Source organism: Mus pahari, chromosome 16 (assembly GCF_900095145.1).
Source record: "Mus pahari chromosome 16, PAHARI_EIJ_v1.1, whole genome shotgun sequence".
Taxonomy (NCBI): domain Eukaryota; kingdom Metazoa; phylum Chordata; class Mammalia; order Rodentia; family Muridae; genus Mus; species Mus pahari.
In genome coordinates, this window is record NC_034605.1 from 54499145 (window position 1) to 54520834 (window position 21690).

General features: G+C 49.7%; 2 protein-coding genes across 6 annotated transcripts in view; one reads left to right on the forward strand and one right to left on the reverse strand.

Annotated features, from left to right (window-relative positions):
* Positions 1-530, forward strand: part of Secisbp2 (SECIS binding protein 2) — a 38462-nt gene extending 37932 nt beyond the window's left edge. The window contains exon 18 of the mRNA XM_029547298.1: positions 447-530. The gene's annotated coding sequence lies outside the window, so the exon portion shown is untranslated. The remainder of the gene's footprint in view (positions 1-446) is intronic.
* The window catches only part of Sema4d (semaphorin 4D), a 111362-nt gene that overhangs the window by 5752 nt on the left and 83920 nt on the right, over positions 1-21690 (reverse strand). For 3 of the 5 annotated variants that reach the window (XM_029547294.1, XM_029547293.1, XM_029547295.1), the window contains 5 exons: positions 21034-21256; positions 19795-19910; positions 16291-16463; positions 16171-16214; positions 12451-14775 (listed from right to left, as the gene is read on the reverse strand). In XM_029547294.1, coding sequence (XP_029403154.1) covers positions 13850-14775; positions 16171-16214; positions 16291-16463; positions 19795-19910; positions 21034-21256 — 1482 coding nt within the window. In that variant the 3' untranslated portion in view covers positions 12451-13849. Of the gene's footprint in view, positions 1-1613; positions 1824-12047; positions 12252-12450; positions 14776-16170; positions 16215-16290; positions 16464-19794; positions 19911-21033; positions 21257-21690 lie in introns of those variants that run through there. The other 2 variants (XM_029547296.1, XR_003845368.1) reach the window with 2 other exon arrangements.

The following is a 21690-nucleotide window of genomic DNA, read 5'->3' on the forward strand; positions in this document are numbered from 1 at the left end:
AAAAAAAAAAAAAAAAAAAAAAAAGAAAAAAGAAAAAAAAATGACAGGGAAGGAAAAGTTGGTGCCTTAGGGAAGCTGCTCAACTCTCACAGCTTGGAAAAGATCCTGAATAGTTGATGGAGAACAGTGAACAGTCAAGAAAATGCCCCCAGCAGGAGAGCAAGGGCTCTCTACTTAATGTGCTGGTGGGAACCTGTGGGGGGGAAAAAGCCATTTTGAATTATAACTGCTTGAGAAAACAAGCTTCCGGTGAAAACAAAAAAGGCCTCAGGTGACAGATACATGATGAGACTCTTAAAGTCGGGGGAGGGATCAGGTGAAGGGCCCAGCACCAAAGCAAACAGTACCCTCAGATGCCAGAGTGGTGTGTTGGGATTGTCTACATACTCAACCAAACTAACACACTCAAGGGGTACAAGCTTTCAAAATGTTTCCTTCCATTCTAGTTCTATGAGGCATGCTACAAGACATTGCATAAAAACCAGCTGCTCAATAAAAGAATACCCAGGAAATCAGATCCTTGATCCAACATGAAGACAGCTCTGCTCTCAAGGTGACAAGTGATCCCAAAGCAGGTGTGCTGCATGCCTCTTGTCCCAGCACTCAGGAAGCAGAGGTGAGAGGATCACAGGAGAGCCAGTTTAGGCTTCAGCGTGAGCCATTGCCTCAAAAAGCCATCCAAACGTGACATGTTGACTCTTCTGAGAGGCAGCTGAGGGATGATGACAAGCCAGTGTTTTTAATGCCCAAGTGAGTAGCTGTTGTTTTGGTAACTAAGTGTCCCACAACTGGAAATCAGCAGAGGTACACCAACACCATATGGGAAGTGGAACAGGAAAGGGGTGTGGGAGCGGACACACACACACACACACATGCACAGTGGAGGTGAGAGATCCCAGATGTCATTTCTCAGGAGTCATCCACCTTGTCTGGTGAGACAAGGTCTCCCTGCATCCTGAGACCTGCTGACTTGGCTAGGCTGTTAGGCCAGTGAGCCCCGGGGAGCTGCCTGCTTCTGTCTCCCCAGCAATAGGATTACAAGCGCATACCATTCACACCCAGATTTTATACAATTAGATTCTTCTATTGAGAGTGCACACCCATGTTCACCTGTGTGTGGGCAAGCAGAGGACAACTTGGTGTCGGTTCTCTGTTCCAACTACGTGGGTCACTCAGCTCTGCAAGCACCTTTACTCACTGAGCCTCAGACTCCACACTCATCACACCCATCCATCCAGCATGGTGAGCACTTTATCAATAGCCTCATCTTCCCAGCCTCGGCTCAGCTGCCTTTTCTAGTGACATAAATTCAGACCCCCATATTGGAAAGTGGGAGGTAGGCAGTGTATAGTATGCGTCTACACATGTAACCAATGGCATCTATGATATGTGTGTATGTATATACAGACATACATCATACAGACATACATACGAGTGTAGTGCTTATGTGCACGTGTGTACATCAATTCATATGACAGTGAAAAGTTAAATCGTCTTCCCCAGCACAAGGCAAATAGGTTAGGACACTGACGCTACATAGCAGTATCTTTAGATAGGCTAAATAGCGATAGCCAGCCCCTAGAAGTATGGCTGCCAGGGTGGACCACACTTACCGTGTCTCATCACAGTGATGTGAACCTTTGAGGTCTGGTTCCCTGCTGAGGAGAAGACAGAGCAGCTATATTCGGTGGTTTCTTGGATGGTGTCCCGAAGCCAGCTGAGGGCATGGACCCTGCCATCGGGCAGTGCATGGGTCTGCATAGGTACACACGTCTCCAGGACATGCCTGTTCTTCTCCCAGATGAAACGGATGTCTGCTGGACCTGCGGGCACATGGACTATCTCCACATCTCCACTCAAGACTCAAGGGAGCTGGGCAAATGAAGGGTCATCTTGGCCCCAAGTAGACTTGGTCCCAAACAGCAGTGACCTGGGACAGCTTCCAGCTCTGTACCAGGTCCCTCCTGGAAGAGCTAAGCCACAAAGCACCACACCCACCTTTAGACCTCACCTCTCCACCAGACCTCTAGCACACTTGCGTGGCCTCAACCTCTGGCTCCTTGTTCCACTCTGCACCCCTCCCCCAGTGAAGTACCCAATGAGGATCAGGAGATGTGGTGCCCTTTCTGTGGGTGTTTTTGAGCCACATGGAACCATGTGACTTCGAACTCCTGAGATGCCTGGCTCCACCTTCCAAATGTCAGGGTTATATGTATGTATAACCTCACCATGCCTGGTTCTTAGGTTTGTTTGTTTGTTTGTTTGTTTAAAGAGTAATTATTGAAAAGATAAAGACTAGCCAAGTGTAGTGGCACACACCTTTAATAACAACACTCAGGAGGCAGAAGCAGGTGGATTTCTGTGAGTTCAAGTGAGAGGTCTCTCTACATAATGAGACTGTCTTCAAGACTAAGGCCACCTGTTTCTACCACACTGGTCACAGTATTACCACCACACCCCATCCAAGGGGGTACCATGGGTGACTTCAACTTGTCTGACATACAGGGTCTTGGCAAGCGGGTAAGGCAGGACATCCAGTAGAAGAGAAGTTCTGTGACCCAAAACAGAATACACACACACACACACACACACACACACACACACACTGCAAGCCAGCAAGAGGCTGGACTAACCTCAGACCCTTGATTCCTTATAGAGTGTCTGAGGGTTGTCATTTCTAGGGAATCCTAAAGAAAGGTTCAGTTCTGGTCACAGTGCCAAAACCAGTTGTGATGGCAACAGGTCACTTCCCTGTTAGTGCTGACTTATGAGTATGTATAGGCTGGGTTTCAGACTTCACCCTAGATCCCCAGAGCTTCAGGCCATGCTAGGACAGGCTGCCCCCCATCCACCAAGGAGAAGGCAAAACAAAGCAGCTACAATCATACATGGTTCACTCCCTGGCCCTCCTGGGGCTTGGCTGAAGATGGTTTAAACCAGCCTAATGGTGCTACATTTTGTCTACTACTGTTTCCAGGTATGTGATGTACCAAGCTGAGCTGGGCAGGAAGGACCAGCCAGCCAGGTCCTGCCACCTTCATATGTCATCTACACACACACACACACACACACACACACACAAACATACTTGATGGGAGACTCTCAACCAGGGGAGAAAGGAAATAGCAATCTCCACCTGGGCTCAGAACACTGAGCAGGAAAAAGAACAACAAAAAATAACAACAAAATCCCCAAAACGAAAAAACAAAACAAATAACAACAACAACCAAGGCAGAAACTGGGAACTCTTTAAGAATCACCTGGCATTGTCCCCAGCCATGACGCCAGGGTGCGTGGGTGGCCAAGGGTGGGAGGACTTGCCCTGGGGAACAAATAGTACCAGGCAGGGAGTTAGCACTACTCAGTTACAGGTCACAGGTTGCATTTTTATTTTCTTTTTATTTTTTTTAAGCTTTATTTATTTATTATATGTAAGTACACTGTAGCTATCTTCAGACACTCCAGAAGGAGGAGTCAGATCTCGTTACAGATGGTCGTGAGCCACCATGTGGTTGCTGGGATTTGAACTCAGGACCTTTGGAAGAGCAGTCAGGTGCTCTTACCCGCTGAGCCATCTCACCAGCCCCGCATTTTTATTTTCTAAGACAGGATCTCAGTGTAGCCCAAGCTATCCTTGAACTTTATGTAGCCAAAGATGACCTTGAGCTTATGACCCCCGTGCCTTCACCTCCCACATGCTGGGGTTCTAGGCCTGCACCCCTGAACAAGTTAACAGAGTTCCGAGGATCTAACGTAGGACTTCAATGCAGACTAGGTGACCATTCTACCAACAGCATGCCAGCCCCACAGACTAGACTTTTGAAGAGATTTTTAGTTTATTACTTTGGGCCTGAAGTCTCCTCACTTCACCAACCTTGGCATCTATCCATCATCATCTGGTCTCCTCATCAATGACCCCCTGTGCTGTTGTCCCAGGCTCTCCTCTCATACTGGATCAAGTAGAAACATAACTGGACCATCCCAGGGACGGATCCAAGGCAGTAATGCGACTGGAGGGCCACAGGCTTGTTTCTATTTAGTAACCATCAGGAAATGTCCTGGGGGTGGGACACACAAGTGATAGGAAGCCACTACAGTGACAGACAGGAAGACACTCTCAGAGAAACTGATTTCTAAAAAAGCAAACTGAAAAACATGTAAGTCATCCAGTGCTTGATGGGGGTCCAGAGGGTTAACAGGATGTAGCTCATACATGTGGGGCTTAGAGGTTGATGCCAATCATGTGTCTTCCCCTACTGCTTGTCACTGTATATATTGAAGCAGGGTCTCAACTATACCATGAGCTCATTGAATCAGCCAGACTGGCTAGCCAGCTTGCTCCAGGATCTCCCTTTCCCACTTCAGGAGCACTGGGAAGTCAAATGTTCTGAGTTTATCATGTTTTAATTTGAGGGTCAGAGAGTGGTGAATCACATCAGTTACCCCCTAATCTAACCCCGTGGAAGTGAGGCTCTCGGAAACGCCTCCCATCTGAGGGGCTAGGCTGCTTTGATTCTGCACAGCCTGTTTTGGTGCCTGCCTGTTGATATCCTCGGGTGCCAGCCTCTCTGCCGTCTTTGCTCCACTGGGGTCTAGCCAGGTTTTTCTTAGGAAGAATCTCCCCTCTTGCCTCTGCTTTCTATCCTGGGGGTGGGGAGGGAATCAGTGATATTGAAGATGGCTAGTTGCTTTGTTATGGGTTTGAGTTGCATTTGGCTATTAAACAAATCTTGTTTGAAAATATGTGGAGAGCAAGGGAATGAGCAGCCCCTTCCCTGGTGTGTTGAAGTATGTCCCAGTTGGTCCCTGGTCTGGTTTGTAGAGATTCTGTTAGTTGAATGCCTTCAAGGAGAATGGCTTTCAGATTGTACCAGCATAGCTAGCATTGTTAACCAGCAGTTGCAGGCTCTGCAAATAAAAGTGATCTTGAAACCCCCCCCCCAAAAAAAAATAGGTGGGCTATTGCAACTGCCTATAATGCCTATAACAGGCATTAGGTACATGCCACACAGCAAGTGCTTTGCCCACTGAAATACCTTCCCAGCCTGGGGATTGGTTTTATTTTATGTATATGGGTGTTTTGCTGGCTTGTTATCAATGCAAGCATTGAGGAGGCAGCATTGCATGCACGGGAACTGGAACTGCAGGTATCATGAGCCACCATTCGGGTGCTGGGAATCAAACCCACGTCCTTTCCAAGAACAAGTGCTCTTAATCACCGATGCATCTCCCCAGCCCCTTGAATTTTTAAGATATATTATAAGAGCTTATGAATAACAAATATAAATAAGTGTTACTTTTATAATTTAAAATGCCACTGAGACAGAATTGAGTTGGGTGCAATGAAGCACACCTGTAATCCCTGTACTCAGGAGGCAGAGACAGAGGGTTAACCATAAGTTCAAGGCCAACCTGAGCTATAGAGTAAGTCTCATAATTCCAGGCTAGCCAGGGATCCATGCTAAGGTTGTGTCTCTAAATAAATTAACTTAAAAAATTAAAAAGTAAACAAACACACATAAGACCAGGAACATGCCGGTCTCTGAGGTGTTCCAGAAGCATCTGTGGTTACACATCTGGCTGCAGACTAGTGGACAAGCCCTGCGGACTTAAATTTGCTATCTACTCAAGTGTTTTCAATTCTAGCCACTGACAACTCCATGTATTTAGGTGTATATGAACGCAATCTACATGCATACACATACACACATCCGTATACAGATGTCCATCAGCTGGGGAGCACAGCTGGAGTCATCCCTTAGTATCTACAGGGCATCAGTTCTAGATCCCTGAGGACATCAAATGACATGTTTTGCAGAAAACCTACATGTACCTCCTCCTGGAGACTTTGAATCGTTTCTACATTTCTTAGAATACCCAATACTATGCAGGCACTACTTAAATAGTTGTGAATCAAGTTTGTTTAAGAAACAATGACACGCCGGGCCTGGTGGCGCAGGCCTTTAATCCCAGCACTCGGGAGGCAGAGGCAGGTGGATTTCTGAGTTCGAGGCCAGCCTGGTCTACCAAGTGAGTTCCAGGACAGCCAGAGCTATACAGAGAAACCCTGTCTCGAAAAACCAAAAAAAAAAAAAAAAGAAAAGAAAAGAAACAATGACACAACAGAGCCTGTGTAGATCCAGGACAGGTTCAGCTTTGTGGGTTTGGATTCACAGCTGGTAGGATCCTGGGTGTTACCTGCAGATCTTAGGGCCAAGCACTTCCTTTGCGTAGGACTCAATGCCTTTCATGGAACCATATTGTTTTAGCCATTCCTCTGCAGGTGGGCATCAATCTACAATCCAACTGGAAGAACTAACTCTTGAGGTGTTACAATCAAGGAATGAACATGAGACACTAACTCCAGTCTTTTGTTGGAAACATGTAGGTCACATTGGCCACAAACCCCACACCACAACACCTGTAAACTTAAATGTGGCATCACTGTAAACCAATGAAAGAGGTGAAGAGGTACTTACTCTCTGTGGGTTCTGTAACTATCCAATTCCTTCTGAGTGCAGAAATCGAAGAGAGGGAGAAGGAGTGTTAAAAGCAGTGGGCAGTGCTACCCCCTCAGTACTGTGCCATCTGGCACTGGGTGGTGGACCCAGAACTGGACCTACGAGTCACAGTTACCCAGGCACATCCCACCCACAGGCTTCCCAGAGTTCTTTCACCCATGACCCAGCTAGGGGTTCACCGAAGCTAACAGTTGTTACTGTCTTGTGCCACCTGCCTCAAATACTTTCCTGTGATGGTAGATACTGTCAGCTCGACACACTCTAAAATCACCTAGGAGATGTGTCTCTAGGCATGCCTGTGAGGTTGGCCATGGGGGGCTGGCAGATGCTGTTAATCCTAGCATTCAGGAAGCAGAGTCAGGAGGATTTCTGGGAACTGGAAGACATAGTAGTCTAGATAGTTCCAGGCCAGCCAAGGCTACAGAGTGATGTCCCCGGAGGAGGGGATGTAGAAGCACAAACCAAGTAACAACATCCATCACCGCTTCCTGACTATAGGCGCAGGCTCCTGCTGTGTTCCTCGTGGACTCGAGACTGTGAACTGTAATTAAAACCTCCCCTTGACTCGCTTTTGTCAGGTATTTAGTCATGCACACGGGCTGGGCTCTTCCTGACATCTAGTTAGTGGCTACGAAGCCTACTGGGAAGGATTCTGACCCACCTATTCCCATGGGCTGGACACTCCCCAAGAGTCTGCACTCTGGCCACAAGGGGTCTTTCAAAGCTTCTCTCAGCTTCTAGAAACTTCTCATACTGTAGCCTCAGATTTCATGAGTTAACCCCAGCGGTCATATGCCATTAGTCCAGACAGCTGCTAGCTCAGACGGCATCTTATTTGGCCCTGGCCAGCCTGGAATTTAGATCAAGTACAAGCATGTCTGTTACCTGTAAGGGGAGGCTAAGCTTGAGGCCCTTTCTCTGTCTCTGCTCCCATCACCTCATCATGCAGGTGGTCGGGACCGAACCTGGAGGTCTTGAGAGAGGATGATGTAGCCATCAGTGACTTCCTAGGACTGGGAACTGAAACGGGTCCTGGGAATGAGGAAGCTGGGCTCTGGACTCTAGGGGACTAAAGATAGTGCTCAAAGATGAGGCTGATGCTCTCAAGACATCACTGTCTGCATTTACGATGGATTGGTATATGGAAGCAGCACGAACTCAGGGCATAGTCCAGGAAATGTCCCAAGGCACCCAGCTCTGTGGCTCACAATAAGGGTCATGTGATCTTTAACACACCCACCCCCTGAAGGACCAGAATGAGGAAGAGCCCTAATGGCTGAGGACACTCTTAAAGGTCATGGATATGGGAAACCACTTTCTGGTGTGCCCCTGCCCTCCTTGAGAAAGGGAGGAACCAGGGACTCTATTTCCCCCACTACCCCAATTCCTCAGCTCTCGTAGGGGGCCCCAAATCCATACCCCAAACAGGGGCTAAATGAGGGGACCCAAAAACGTACAGGTGCTTGGCTAGGAACCTCGCTTGGTGAAAGCAATTTGCTTATGCTGTTAGTAGAACACCTGAAGTGTCTTACGTTTGTAGTGTTTGTGCGCACATGGCGTTGAGTGGTACTTTTACAGTGTGGGCAATTTGTAGCATGGGTGACTTGGGATATAGGTATTTGGTACAGGTGAGATGTGGTGGTGTGGCTGTGTGCTATGTGGTTGGTGTGTGCACCATTTGTTAAGTGTGCTGAGTGATACACATGGGGTTTGTGTGATGTGTGTAGTGTTTATGGACTGAGTATGTAGTAGGTATATGTATGTGTAGCATGGTATATGGTATGGAGTGTGTATGTGGTATGTGTGATGTTATATATCTGGTACACGAAGGAAGCATGTATGGTGTGATATGGTATATGTGGTGCATGGTGTGTGGCATGTAAGATGTGTTATGTGTGGCGTGTGGTACTGGGGGTAATGTGAGATGTGGGATAAATGTGGGTAGTTATATGTGTGGTGTTGGGGGCTATATGTAGTGAAGAGTATGTGGTGGGGGTTATGTGTGGTACCTGGTATATGTGGTATGTGTGGTGTGGTGTAGTATATGTCATGGCAGCTAGCAGCAGAACAGAATAATCAAGCACCTCCCAGTGATGTCAGCACACTGGGGGAGCAAACGCAGTGTAAGGACAGACAGTGCATCGGCTCCAGTCCCCCACGCACCTGGCTGGGTATTGCAGGACCTCAGTGCTGGGCTACAGATCCAGGTACAGACTGGAGAAGTCAGTGCCCGATCCTGCTGTCTTTCCTGGAACTAAATGGGAGTTCCTGGAGTTCCTGCAAGCTCTAGGCCGTAGGCAGCCTGACCTTCCCCACAGTCATGCTTGGGGCAGCTCCCCTGTCTCCTGATGCTACCTGCCTGCCTTGGTCATCTCACTTGGGTATGCAGAACAGGGTGTCTGAACTGCCTCCTACCCTGGGAAAACACTCATCCAACCCAGATGGCACGGAAGCCCTGGGTGGGAGCAGGAGTGAGCAGACGAGTCCCGAGTACAAGCCTTGCTGTCTATCTGACCTCTGATCCACCCTCTGGAGGGGTGAGGCTCCCCCAAGACAGCTCAAAGTCACCAACAGAGCCAGAGCAGACACCAGGACACATGCCAAGGGACTGGAGAGTCCCTGTTCACCCTCTCTTTAAGTCTTGTGTTCTAAAAACGGCTCGCTAGACCTTTAATCAGCTAGCCCCAAGCCACGCACAGCAATCATACAAAAAGCTGCTTTAGGAGAAGGAAAAACCCAGGTTAAGGCTCCCAACTTGCTCTGCCCTGCCCAGCCCTGCCCTGCCCTGCCCTCCCCATCCCCACCCCCCGCCCTGCCCATGTCGTTGGACTAGGAGAGCCAGCTGAGGTCTCACCTGGGACAGCTGCTTTGGCCTCCTCAGCACACCTCAAGCATACACTGCTTTTTGTAGGAAGGTTACAGGGAGTTTAGTTCAAAGCCACATGGCCTCTGCCTCAGATAAGATTGTCTGCCATCTCTGACCCAACCTGCTGCCTGCTCAGAGATAGCAGAGGCCCCAGCAGGTTCACACCACTAAAGCCCGCCCAGCTATTGCCAAGCCGGTGGTGCCTTTCCCTAAAGCTGCCTGTCTCCATGGAGGACAGGACTGAAAAGAAAGGCCCTGGGTGTGGTCAAATGTTTGTGGAAAAAAAACAGGAGAAAGAGGGTAAGGGAGGGGAAGGGTTTGGCCCCATGTCTGCTTAAGACAGAGACATGTTGCGCGCGCGCGTGTGTGTGTGTGTGTGTGTGTGTGTGTGTGTGTGTGTGTGTGTGTGTAGATGCATGCAGAGGCCTGAGGCGACAGGGTCTGTCAATCAAACCCAGAGCACTGCTAAATGGCTCATCTTGCCAGCCAGCATGCTCTGGGGGAGGGGTGGTGGGGAATCCCATCACTTTCTTTTCTTTTCTTTTCTTTTCTTTTCTTTTCTTTTCTTTTCTTTTCTTTTCTTTTCTTTTCTTTTCTTTTCTTTCCTTTCCTTTCTTTCTTTTTTTTCTTTTGGTTTTTTTAGACAGGGTTTCTCTGTGCAGCCCTGGCTGTCCTGGAACTCACTAGACCAGGCTGGCCTTGAACTCAGAAATCCACCTGCCTCTGCCTCCCGAGTGCTGGGAGTAAAGGCGTGCACCACCACGCCCGGCTCCATCACTACTTTCTTAAGTTGGAATTACAGGTGGGTCACCAAGCCTACCCAGCACTTAGGTGGGGGTCTGGGGATGAGAACCCCAGTCCTTACGCTCCCACAGCAATCTCCCCAGCCTGTGCTCAGTCTACTCTGAGGGGCAGGAAAGGAGCTCACTCTTCCACTTCTGGTCCCCATAGTCCCCAGCCATTGTTCCTCAGTCCCTGGCTTCCAGAGTTCCCTCAGGTCACTTAAGAAGTTCGAAAAGCACATCTCCCATCTCTCGTGGTACCTTTCAGGAGCGCTGCGGTAGGGGCGTTGCTGGCAAGGGTAGATGCAGGTCATGGAGGCCCAACCTCAGAGGCCTGGCAAAAGTGAGTTAGGTTTTATTCTGCTGCTGCTCATGCTTCCTGCAGCGGTCTTTGGAGAAGCCCACCTTCCGGTCTCACTCCTAGGCTCCCCATCACCTTAGCAAACATCTTGCTTCAAATTCCCCCTTGTTGAAATGCCCGATGTTGTAGTCTCTATGCATGTAACAATGAAGTCTTACCTTCCTTAAGGAAGGCCCCAGTCATTCACCCTCTCCCACACCGGGAGAACTGATACCTGTGAAAGCCTTACTAATAATACTGGGGATCTGAAAACACTCCCCCAAATGTCCCCTTAGAGATGTGGGATTTCCCCATCAGCTGCCTGAGATGGCTCAGCAGTTGAGAGCACCTGCTTCTCTCGCAGAGGACCCAAGTTCGGTCCTCAGCATCTATACCAGGCGATGTACAAACATGTGTGACTCCGGCTTCAAGGCATCTCTTCTGTCCCTTTATACACTCACCTATGTGTACACGTGCATAAATAAATGATCTTAGAATATCTTACTGAAGAACAAGCAGGTGTCCACATGAAGGCTTGGTCCACAGCAGCAAGCACAAGATAGGGACCACTGGGCACTGACACTCACCAGGAGACCCAAAGGCCTAGGGAGTGGGGCTGAAGCTCAGGTGTCCAGGAGCAGAGGCCCGGGCAGAGTTAAGGCACCAACTCAAAAAGGCCATCAAGCCCCACATATTCACTGATGACATGTCATGGCACGTAGGTCCGCAGCAACCTCTGCCCGCCTCCCACAGCCTCCACTGGGCTTCCAGCTGCCAAGGGCATGTTACATTCGCAGCGGACAGCACAGGCCCCTGGGATCCTAGAGCTAATTTAACAAAACACATAGCGCTTTCAACGTCTCCACAGCTTCCACAATTAAAAAGCAATTTTAAGACAAAACCGGATTTGCTTTGCCTTGAAATTAACTCTATTCTCATTTCTGTGCAAAGGCCAAAGCCCACAGGGAAAGATGGGGGCTATGGGCATGTCTGAGCTAAGAATGGTTTTGGTAAACTACCGTCTTTCAATAGTACATGTCCTTCTGTGATATTCTCCAGCACAGGGAGAAAACCTCCACCTTATGGATTTTATGCCTTATTTATGTATTTATTTATGCTGTGGCTGGGACCCTGTACACATTAGTCACCCATTCTACCATTGGATGCATCCTGATTCCTATTTTAAAACTCCAAGACAGGGTCTTATAAGTTGCCCAGGCTGGCCTTGAATTCCCTAACCCAGGTTAGCAAACTGTGGCCGCATCTGGCTCTCTGCTGTCCTGTAGGTCCAGTTTTCTGACATACATCATTGGGCACAGCAGCCCCAACCTCAGAAGACCTAACACCTGTACCTTTATGGCAAGATGCTGGGTGATGCCTGCGGTAGCCTAGCAACAGCTTCAAACAGTTGGCAGTTTATCCCGGGATCAAAGGTGATGAAAGCACCGACAGCTGAACCTCAGGCACAGCTAGGGGGGCATTGAGGAGCAAGGGCCGAGCGAGGGAACAGCCGTGGACACTCAGGTCCCTCAACTCACCTGTGGCCTGGCAGAAGAGGTAGAAGGTCCCCAGAGCCTGCACCTTCTGCGCCTGGTCACTCAGGAAGGGTGGCAGTAAGGTGACCTGCTTACGGCTGTCGGGCCCTGAGGCCAAGGCCGGCCAAGGGCTTCTGGGAGAAGATGAGTCAGGGCCCAGACAGGATAGAGAGGAGCCAGGAGGGGGGACGGACTTAGGAGATGAGGCTGTGAGACAGAGGACACAAAAGAAGGCACTGAGGAAGAAGTCATCAGAACCATTCCCAGGACGGAGAAGGTAAAGCAAGAAACTGGACACATGGGATGAGAACAGACAAGATCCCAGGGCCATTCCCCACCCAGGGCCATCACAGAGGGACAGGAGGGCCCCCCCACAGCCTCCACACTGAGGCAAAGGCTGGCCCAATCAATGATAAAGCTTCTGGTTTATTTGGGTACTTTTCAAATGTGTACAGTTCCAAGTAGAAAAATAAAAACAAAGTAAATCTTATAAACACAAATGTTTACACCGAGTGGTAGATCATGTCATGCAGAAGATGAGGGTCTACACGGCACGGGGGGGGGGATCCAGAGTTCGTCACCCTCTACATGGAATGAGTGTTCCACACATGGTGAGCGAGAAACAAATGTCGGAATCGTACCACCCGCTGACATCCTGAAAGACACTGGCAGGAGAGTCAGGCTGCAGGAGCGGCTGCCCACACGGGACATTTCGGTCACCATCCGAGGTTGGGAGCCCAACTACCCAACCCATTTCTGTCTTTCGTAGACAAGCAAGGCAGAAGTCCAAGGGCAGTGGTGAGAGATGGAAGCAAGGAGAGACAGGATGTAATCCTTATGACGACGCCACCCATTAGGGCAGGAGGCGCCAAGAAGCAGCAGGGTCATGGGGGTATATAAACCCTCCTCCTCTTGTGGGACCAGCTCAGTCGCCACCCAAAGCCACCGGGCCACCTGCCCTCACTCAAAACCCACCTTGTAGATGTATGGCAGGAAAAAAATAAAAATGAAAAAAGTTCAGAAAGAAAAATCCTTCAAAATGAATTAAGATTAAAAACTAGAAACAAACAAACAAACAAACAAAGCCCACCAAAACGAAAGGGTGAGCGAGCTCAAGAGACAGTTTTAGGCCTACGTTCCTAACAGCAGGAAAGAATGAATTTAACAAAAATAAGTCTATCCCTGAGAATCTTAAGCAACATAGCCATATTTTATATCTCAATATATAACAAAAAAATCTAGAAAAATGTTCCTCTTCTTATGAATATTAAAACATCTCCTCTGGTAATTAAAAAAAAAGAAAAAGAAAAAAAAATGACCTAAGACGTCAACACAATAGGAGTGAAAATCCTAAAAAAAAAAAAAAAAAAAAATAATAATAATAATAATAATAATAGTAATAATAAAGTGAAAGAAAAATGTCCGTGCCACCGGGACAGCAGGAGGTAAGTTACCAATCTGATAAACTAAAAGGTCATTTCCAATCTGGAATTAAATTATCTCTGAGTGGCTGCTAGGAGAATCAGAAGAGAAAGGGGAGGCTCTTCTCAGTCCACGGAGGTGGCCATCTCTCCCCCAGGACACAAAGGGCTCAGGTGCGTAAGCGCTCCAGCAACTGCAGGGCTTGAGACTGAAATAGATACTTGCTTCCCAAAAGGACAAAGGGGATGAGCCACAGGCTCAATCCGAGAGAGAAAGGGACACAGGACTGAGGCTGGCACAGAGTGACAAGACTCGGCTACTGAATGGGCTCAACACAACACTCTCCACGAAGACAGAGGGGCACGGGCTGGGACACGCTGGCCTCAGTCCCCGTCAGCATCTGAATCTGCAAACTTCAGTTCACACTTGACATCAAACGGCTTGTCCCGGGCAGAGAGTTCGTCGATCCGTTGCGAGTCCTCACGATCTGTGGGGACTTTGCTGGTGATGGTGTCCTGCTCCGTTTCGTAGCCCGTATCCAGGGCTGGCTTGGGCTGGTCGCCATTCTGCTGGGAGAAGCTCCCAGGCTCGACCAGTGTCTCCTTTACACTCTGCTCCAGGTCAGAGAAGTCTGACTTGGGCGTTTTCTTTCCAAGCAGCAGGGCTGAGCGGAATTTTAAGCACTGTCCGGGCAGGTAGCCCTTGTAGCAGTTGTAGGAAAAGAGGCAGAGGAAGAGGACAAAGATGAAGAGGAGGAGAGACATGAGCAGGCGGTTGTCACTGGACTTGAGATACACTGTCTTCTCCGAGTGGAGCTGAGGGACAGTGTTGATGACCATCTTCGGTTCACAGGACGTGCCGGTGGAGGAGGACTTGGGAGGTAGGGTGGCGGCTCTGGGGGAGGTTGCCCACAGAGCCGGGGTAGGGGGAGAGGACCCCTGGGTAGATGCGGCAGGCATTTTGGATGTGATCCTACTACCTTCTGTCTGAGCACCCTCTGAGGTAGGTGATGGGGGGGTCCGAGGTACCATCTTCACTTCCAGAACGTGCTTGGCCAGCAGCTGGGAGACCGTTTTATTTCTCACCCTTTCCTCTGACAGGCACTGGTACACGCCGCTGTCTCCATCTGACAGGTTGAAGATGAGAAGGTGCTTCCTGCCCACAAAGCCATACTTGGGACTCACGGCCTTCAACTCGCCATTCTGGAACTTCCACACCACCCGGGCCAGGTTGGACTTTTGGAAACATTTGAGTTCTGCTGTGCCGCCGTGCTTGAAAAAATGCTGGTGAAAACTTTCTTTACTCTTATCTGGAACATCAAAATAAACGTGCTCACTGTCAACAACTCCGTCTGACCGCTCGACTGCTTTCAAAAAACAGGTTAATACCCACAGGACGGCACGAGACTTCTACCCACGGGAGCCAGGAGCAATCTTCAGGACCAAGGTAAAGACATCCGTGACCCTAGAGCAGCCCCCACCCCACTTCCACACACTGAAGGAACTGGCGACAGCTCTGAGGAACTCTGTTCTCACCCTGGCCCTGGAGAAATGTCAGCAGGCTGAGGAAGGGGCTGGGCATGGCTCAGCTCCCTCACTTACAGCTGACAAATACTTCTGCTAATGGCTAAAGCAGGCCAGCGAGCAACCAGGGACCCCCTTCTTACTCTGATGTGGCCGGTCAGAGAAGGGGGCACAGGGCTGGGAAGGCAGACTAGAATCCTGGCAAGATTCTATGCCTACCTCTCTGGTCACAGCCATTTCCTGATGGCCAGCCATCAGCAGGGGGCACCCCAAGAGGACACCAGAACTAACCACAACTGTCTTTTGTCTGAAATACGGGAGATGGAAAATGCTTTCGGCTGGGAAATATTTGCATATATAAAACGAGACAACTATCTTTGGAAGGGGACTGAAGGCTGTACATGAAATTTGTGTGACATTTACACATATAGCCCGAAGGCAATCTGATGCCATTTTCTGTGTGTGAGTGTGTGTGTATGTGTGTGTTTATATAGAAAGAGGCCAAAAATCTGACTATCATCCTCAGATAGCAGTTACCCCTCTTTGTCTTTTTCTGTGATGGAGTCGATCATCTGTCTGGCACATGCCAAGTCGGCTAGGCTTTGTGAGGCCAGCAAGCTCCAGGGATCCACCTGCCTCACCCTCCTTGGAGCTGGGATCACAAGCATGAACCACCAATGCCCAGCTGTTACATGTGTTCTGGGGATCGAACTCAGATCCTACCAACTGAGCCATCTCCCTGGCGTTAAGGTACTACTTTCTAGGGTGAGGTTTTCTCCTGGAAGCATGCGGTTCCATACTCTTCTGGAGTATTTTTTTTAGGCTAGGGCTATCTGGCCACACCCAAGGGCTCTTTCCTTCTCATTCCTAGCAGGCTTGGGTTTTGTCTACAGGGCCCAACTAAGCAGAACAGAGGAGCTTGGTGTGGGCCAGGGTGTGCTTTCCAGTGAAACGATAACCCTGTGTGGCTCTGATCCCTCTTTCTGTAACCAAAGGGACAGAGAAAGATCACAGGTCCACCACAAGGAGAGGTCACAGGTCTGCTGCGTGACACTGACTTCTGTTCGGAGAAGAGAAAGGAAGACAGATTGCACGGGAACACCACAGAACTGACACTCCCCCCCCCCCACCCCAGGGAACTTTACCAACCCAGGGATGGGAAGCAAAGGAGATCCACTCACCCAGGCATGAGGATGTGTCTCCGTTCATGTCCTGAATCCAACCCCTAAGAAGACAGCAGGCGACATTACTCTCTGGCTTGTGCACGGGGCACAGGCACACAACTCCATCCTTAGGCATACCTGCTGGAGGCCTCTTCCTGGTGCAGGGTAACACAGGCCTTGATGGCCGGGCTCCAGGCGCAGTAGGGGTCCCGTGCTAGCACACAGTCTTCACAGCTACTGTGCTTTCCACAGAAGGCCAGGGGCACTTGAACCACTCCAGAGTTGGAGCCTGCATAGACAAACTTCCTCCCCTGTGCATGAGAGACGGATGGCAGGTGTAAGGAGAACACAGGCACTGGGAGGGGCTGCTAGCTTCTCCACCAGCTCCTGGGAAGACAGCGCAGTCAAACACTGCATGAAGTAAAGGACTCGCTGACTCAGAATAGGCCACAAGGCCTGACCGCCAAGACCTAAATGACAGTGTCCTGATGGGTTTTCATTGTCACCATAAGTGTCACGCACTTACGGGGCAGACAACTGCAGCTGAGGAACTGCCTATATCAGATTGGCCTGTGGATGTGTCTGTCGGGGCATTTTCTTATTTGCTAAGTAATTAGGGTGGGTAGGATGACAGTCCTGGACTTTAAGCAGAAGCCAGCGGGCAAGCAGATAATCCGTTTTCCTCCACCGTCTCTGCTTCAGCTCCTGCCCCAGCTTCCCTCACTGACTACAACCTGGAAGTGTGAGCCAAAAGAAATGTTTTCCTCCCCCAAGCTGCTTTTGGTCAGAGTGGTTTATCGCAGTGACAGAAAAGCACACTAAGGCACAAATCTTGTATGGAAATGCAGGGTGTCCCCTGCCCCAGGAGGATTCAAACGCCACCCGAGGAATCGCAGGGCCTGGGATCTGATGCCACCCTTCCGTATCTGGGGCTAAGCACATTGCACTCCCGAAGCAGCTTCTCTTCCCAGAAGAGACGATTCTGTTCCCATGTCTGCCCAATTGAAACACATCCTCCTCGGTGGGGGAGCGTGCGGGTGAGGCTCACAAGACTCGAAAGTGAAGGAAATTTAGGAAGCCTGACGAGGTTTAAGATTCACAAGTCCCCGCAGCCCCAAGGTTATATAAGCAGTACACAACTGCGGTGGAGAGGAGACTGCCCTGCCGAGCTGCCTACTAGCTGTGCAGGGAGATTCATGGATGCAGCTGCCTCTGAGCCACCCACGGGCTTGTAAATAATCCCTTGTTCCTTATTCCCTGTAGCTACCTCCCCCAAACTCACTGGGCTCGACTGGTCTGTCCTTGGTGCTCTACTTGGGGTGAAGAGCCTTTCATTTGTGTCTTGAGAAAACCCACATACGAGCCCTCTCCAGTTGCATCCTGCTCCTAATTTGACACCCCCACTGCTCTCCTGGACTCTTTAAGTGACATAGCACTACAGCTGGAATCCAGAGGGCACAACCTTTAAATGCCAGTCTGGTCTTGTGCCAGACAGTAGGTATCTGTGATAAGGACACGTTCCTATCAGTCATCTCTGAATCCAGCCAGCCAATGTGACCACACCTATCAACATCGTGCAAAGAACAAACAGAAGGCCATCAAACTCAGCAAGAGACACTGCCATGTACTAACTGCCTGTGTTTGTGAGTAAAGAGTCCTAAAAATACGCCATGGCGTCCCCGTGTATCCACACACAGAGCTTAGCACCTGCAAGGCTCTGACTTCCAGGACAGGAGCATGCCATGCTACTGGCTGCAAGCCAGGGCCAGTATCGTACCTGGTGCTAGCAGGAGCCCAGTACACGGGTAAGTGAGACTGATGGACCCTTGGTATCTGCCGTGGCCAGCTACCTAAAGAGAACTGAATCGCAAACATGGGACCCACAGATGTGCAGGCCACAGGGACAGTAACCCCAGGCCACAGAGTTCAGCAGTGTCCCAGAACCAGGCATCAGAGACGAGGGTAGAGGCAAGAGGCTAGCATTGACACTGAAGCCAAAAGTGTGACCCTGGACCCATCTTCCCAGTGGGGTACAGCAGAGTCCTAGCAAGCAGAGAGGAGCACTTCTGGCCAGCGGGCATGAAGCAGGGCAGGTGGCAGCTGATCCTGCTCCTAGCTTTCCCTGGGGTCTGTGCTGCTCAAAGCCAGAACTCAGCACTTCGGAGGCTCACATGTCCCCTTAACAGTCACATTAATGAAAAGCTTATACACAGAGAGGCCACCTTATGAGGATCATACAGTGATGTCCAGGGTCACAGGACAGCATGCAGCGTAGTCACGATTTGGAGACCACCCACATTCTGAACCTCCCTGTTCTATCCTAGACGTAAAATGTGGTGTCCACATCTTCCCAAGGCCAGTGGAAAAGGAAGAACAAGTTCCAGCCAGTGGACCAAGCCCAGGACCCAGGCCATTTATTTTCTTTTGTGGTTTTTCGAGACAGGGTTTCTCTGTGTAGCCCTGGCTGTCCTGGAACTCACTCTGTAGACCGGGCTGGCCTCGAATTCAGAAATCCGCCTGCCTCTGCCTCCCAAGTGCTGGGATTAAAGGCGTGCACCACCACTGCCCAGCTTTTTTTTTTTTTTTTTTTTTAAAGGTTTATTTTTATAGAGTATACTGTTGCTGTCTTCAGACACCAGAACAAGGCATCAGATATGCTATTCCAGATGGTTATGAACCACCATGTGGTTGCTGGGAATTGAACTCAGAACCTCTGGAAGAGCAGTCAGTGTTCTTAACCACGGAGCCATCTCTCCAGCCCCACCCAGGCCATTTGTATACACTCCTATATACCTTGTTTCCGGCTGGCCTTGACTTTGCTATATGGCTAAGACTAGCCTTGAATTCCTGATCTTCCTGCCTCCATGTTCTAAGCTCTGGAACTAGAGGTATGAAACACACCGCACCCCACTCAGGGGCTTAAAAGATATTGATTGATTGATTGATTGATTGATTGATTGATTTTTGAGACAAGTTCTCCTTACATAGTTCTGGCTGGCCTAGAACACACTATGTAGACCAGACTGGCCTTGAACTCACAAAAATCTACCTGCCTCCACCTCCCAAGTGCCAGATCAAAGGTCCGCACTACCACCATCTGGCTGGAGCATTTTATGAAAACTTCAGGCAACACAAAGCTTGACTTCAAGGGCAGGTTTGGTCATCTATGTGTTTCCATGGCTCGTGGGAACCACGGTGCAGAGCTGAGCACCCGTGACTGAGGTCTCTGCAAAGGCTGCCTGATGCACAGGGCGGTATGGCAGGAGCTCTAGAGGGTGACCTGTTATTTCTCCTTACAAATTAGCAAAAGTGTCGTGTCCCAACAGCACAATATACATTTCCCCCCCCCAGGTTCAAGGCAGAGACATTTCCCCAGGTTAGGGACCTCCCAAAATCTCCAGTGGCTTAGTACATTCACACACACACCCCCCCCCCCCGATTCTCCCATGCCTCCTCCCAAGCCTCAGATCCCATGCTGTGTAAGGCAAGTTTACCTGGGCCAGAGGCTGCCAAGCCTTGAGAGACCCATCCTAGCCAGTCCTAGCCACAGAGAAGCTATGAGGGAGACAAGCGCCTGGACCTGCACCCCCACCCCCAAACCAACCAACCAACCAACCAACCAACCAACCAACCCCACATTACCTTCTTTGACGATAGCAGCAGAGTTAGGACCGGTTCAGAGTCCCGGAAGAGTTGGGTCTCCTCGACAACATGTACCTCTTTTGTGAGGATGACAGCTTTATGCAGAGCTCCCCGGTCTGCAAGGTCAGAACACAGGTGAGCCAGGAGGCCCTCGAGGGACATGCCCTGGGTGCCACCCCGGTTAGTTTAAAGCGTCAACTTAGTGTGACCTGGGATCGCCTGGAAAGAGCCTCAACTGAGGAACTGCCGTGTTGGCCTGCTGAAGTATCTGTGGAGGACCGTCCTGATTGTTGACTGAGGTGGGAAGACCTAACCCACTATGGAAGGCCCCACCCCCTGGACAATGCTAAGTGAAGAAAGCTAGCTAGCTTGGCATAAGCAACCCAGTGAGCAGGCAGCATGGATACATTCGTCTCGCTCTACCCTTGACTATTAATAGGATGTGCTAGCTGCTTAAGTTCCCACCCTGACTTCCCTGAAATGGTGGAAGGTATCCTATGAGTTAAAACAAACGAACCCTCTTCCCCTAGGCTGCTTCTGTCAGGGTGTGGGAGCACAGCAACAGAAATGAAACTAGGAGAGAGACTCCAGCCTTGACGGCAACCACTCACACTCGTGGATAAATTAAGCCATCCCCTCAATGGGGCACTCAGAAGAGGACAACCCTGTCCTACGGTGGATTCCAACGACCTTCGCCAACAAGGTCACGCTCTGACACCTGAGCCACATTCGGTGTAAGGTGGCCGTTGCACTTTACTGGTCTTCCAGGGGAGGTTAGGGGCCTAGACAGGCGAGGGCAAAATGTTCAAGTCATCTGGGAAGCTCAAAGGGTAGCCTCTGGGGCTCTGGCTGCTGCCACACTCCAACTTTCCACCCCCTTCCCAGAAGACTTAGCTGCAAGAGAGTTGTGTCTCCAAAGGCAGCTCAGGGTAGGACGGAACCTAGCTCCTAGGAGGGGGCGGAGTCTCCCACTACCAATTAGGAAATACCAGGCCAGTCTGACTGGTCCCATGACAACAGGGACTATTTAACTCCACTCCATTCCAGCCTAGGTACGGGTTGGGACTTGCATTAGTAACCAGTGCCCCAGGTGCCTGATGGTCACAGACACTCATAATCCTAGGTGCTGTAAGACCTCAGAAGTCCCTTTCTGCTGTCACAAACCCTCCTGGCACCTGGAGATTCCAAAGGTACCCAGAAATGACTATAGTAATTTCCCAATCTTACCAAGGAACCCACCTGTGCTGATGAACATGACGTCGTAGAAAGTCCCATCCAGGGCCTGGGTCCTGTCTACCACTATCTGGGTGTAGTTTACATCTTTTTTAATCAGCTTGGGTCTGTTGTCTATCGGAGTCACTGAGTCGTCCATCAAAGGGTGGTCTTTTACAAACTGCAGCGTTTTGTCTGGGAGATTCAAGGAGCTGGTGTAGTTGGCTGCCCGGGCTTCACTGTCAATACACTGTGGGGGTAAAAGCACTGTGGTCACATGCCCACTTAGCTTCAACTGAGCACAGAAGAGAAGCCCTGGAGGGCCATGGTCACACGTCTCCAAAGAGTAACAAGGGCTAAGGTGACCTCCCCAGAAACAAGGAGCTGTGCTTTTAAAGCCATAGGACACAACTGTCTCAGGGTCAGTAAAGGAACTGGTAGCCAATGAAAAAATTTAGCAAACTTCCAGATTAAAAAGCACTCATTTCACAGCTTTTCTATGAGAAGAAAGTATGCCAAAGGAAGCTTGTTAAATATTAAATATTAAATATTGTTAAAGCTTGTTACACAGACACACAGACACGGGAGAAAATCAGATTCTGGGTAGCACAAAAGAAAAAAAACTTGTAAAGATATATATATATTTTTTTGGTCCCAGCTCCCTAGCCATGTTTTACTGAACAC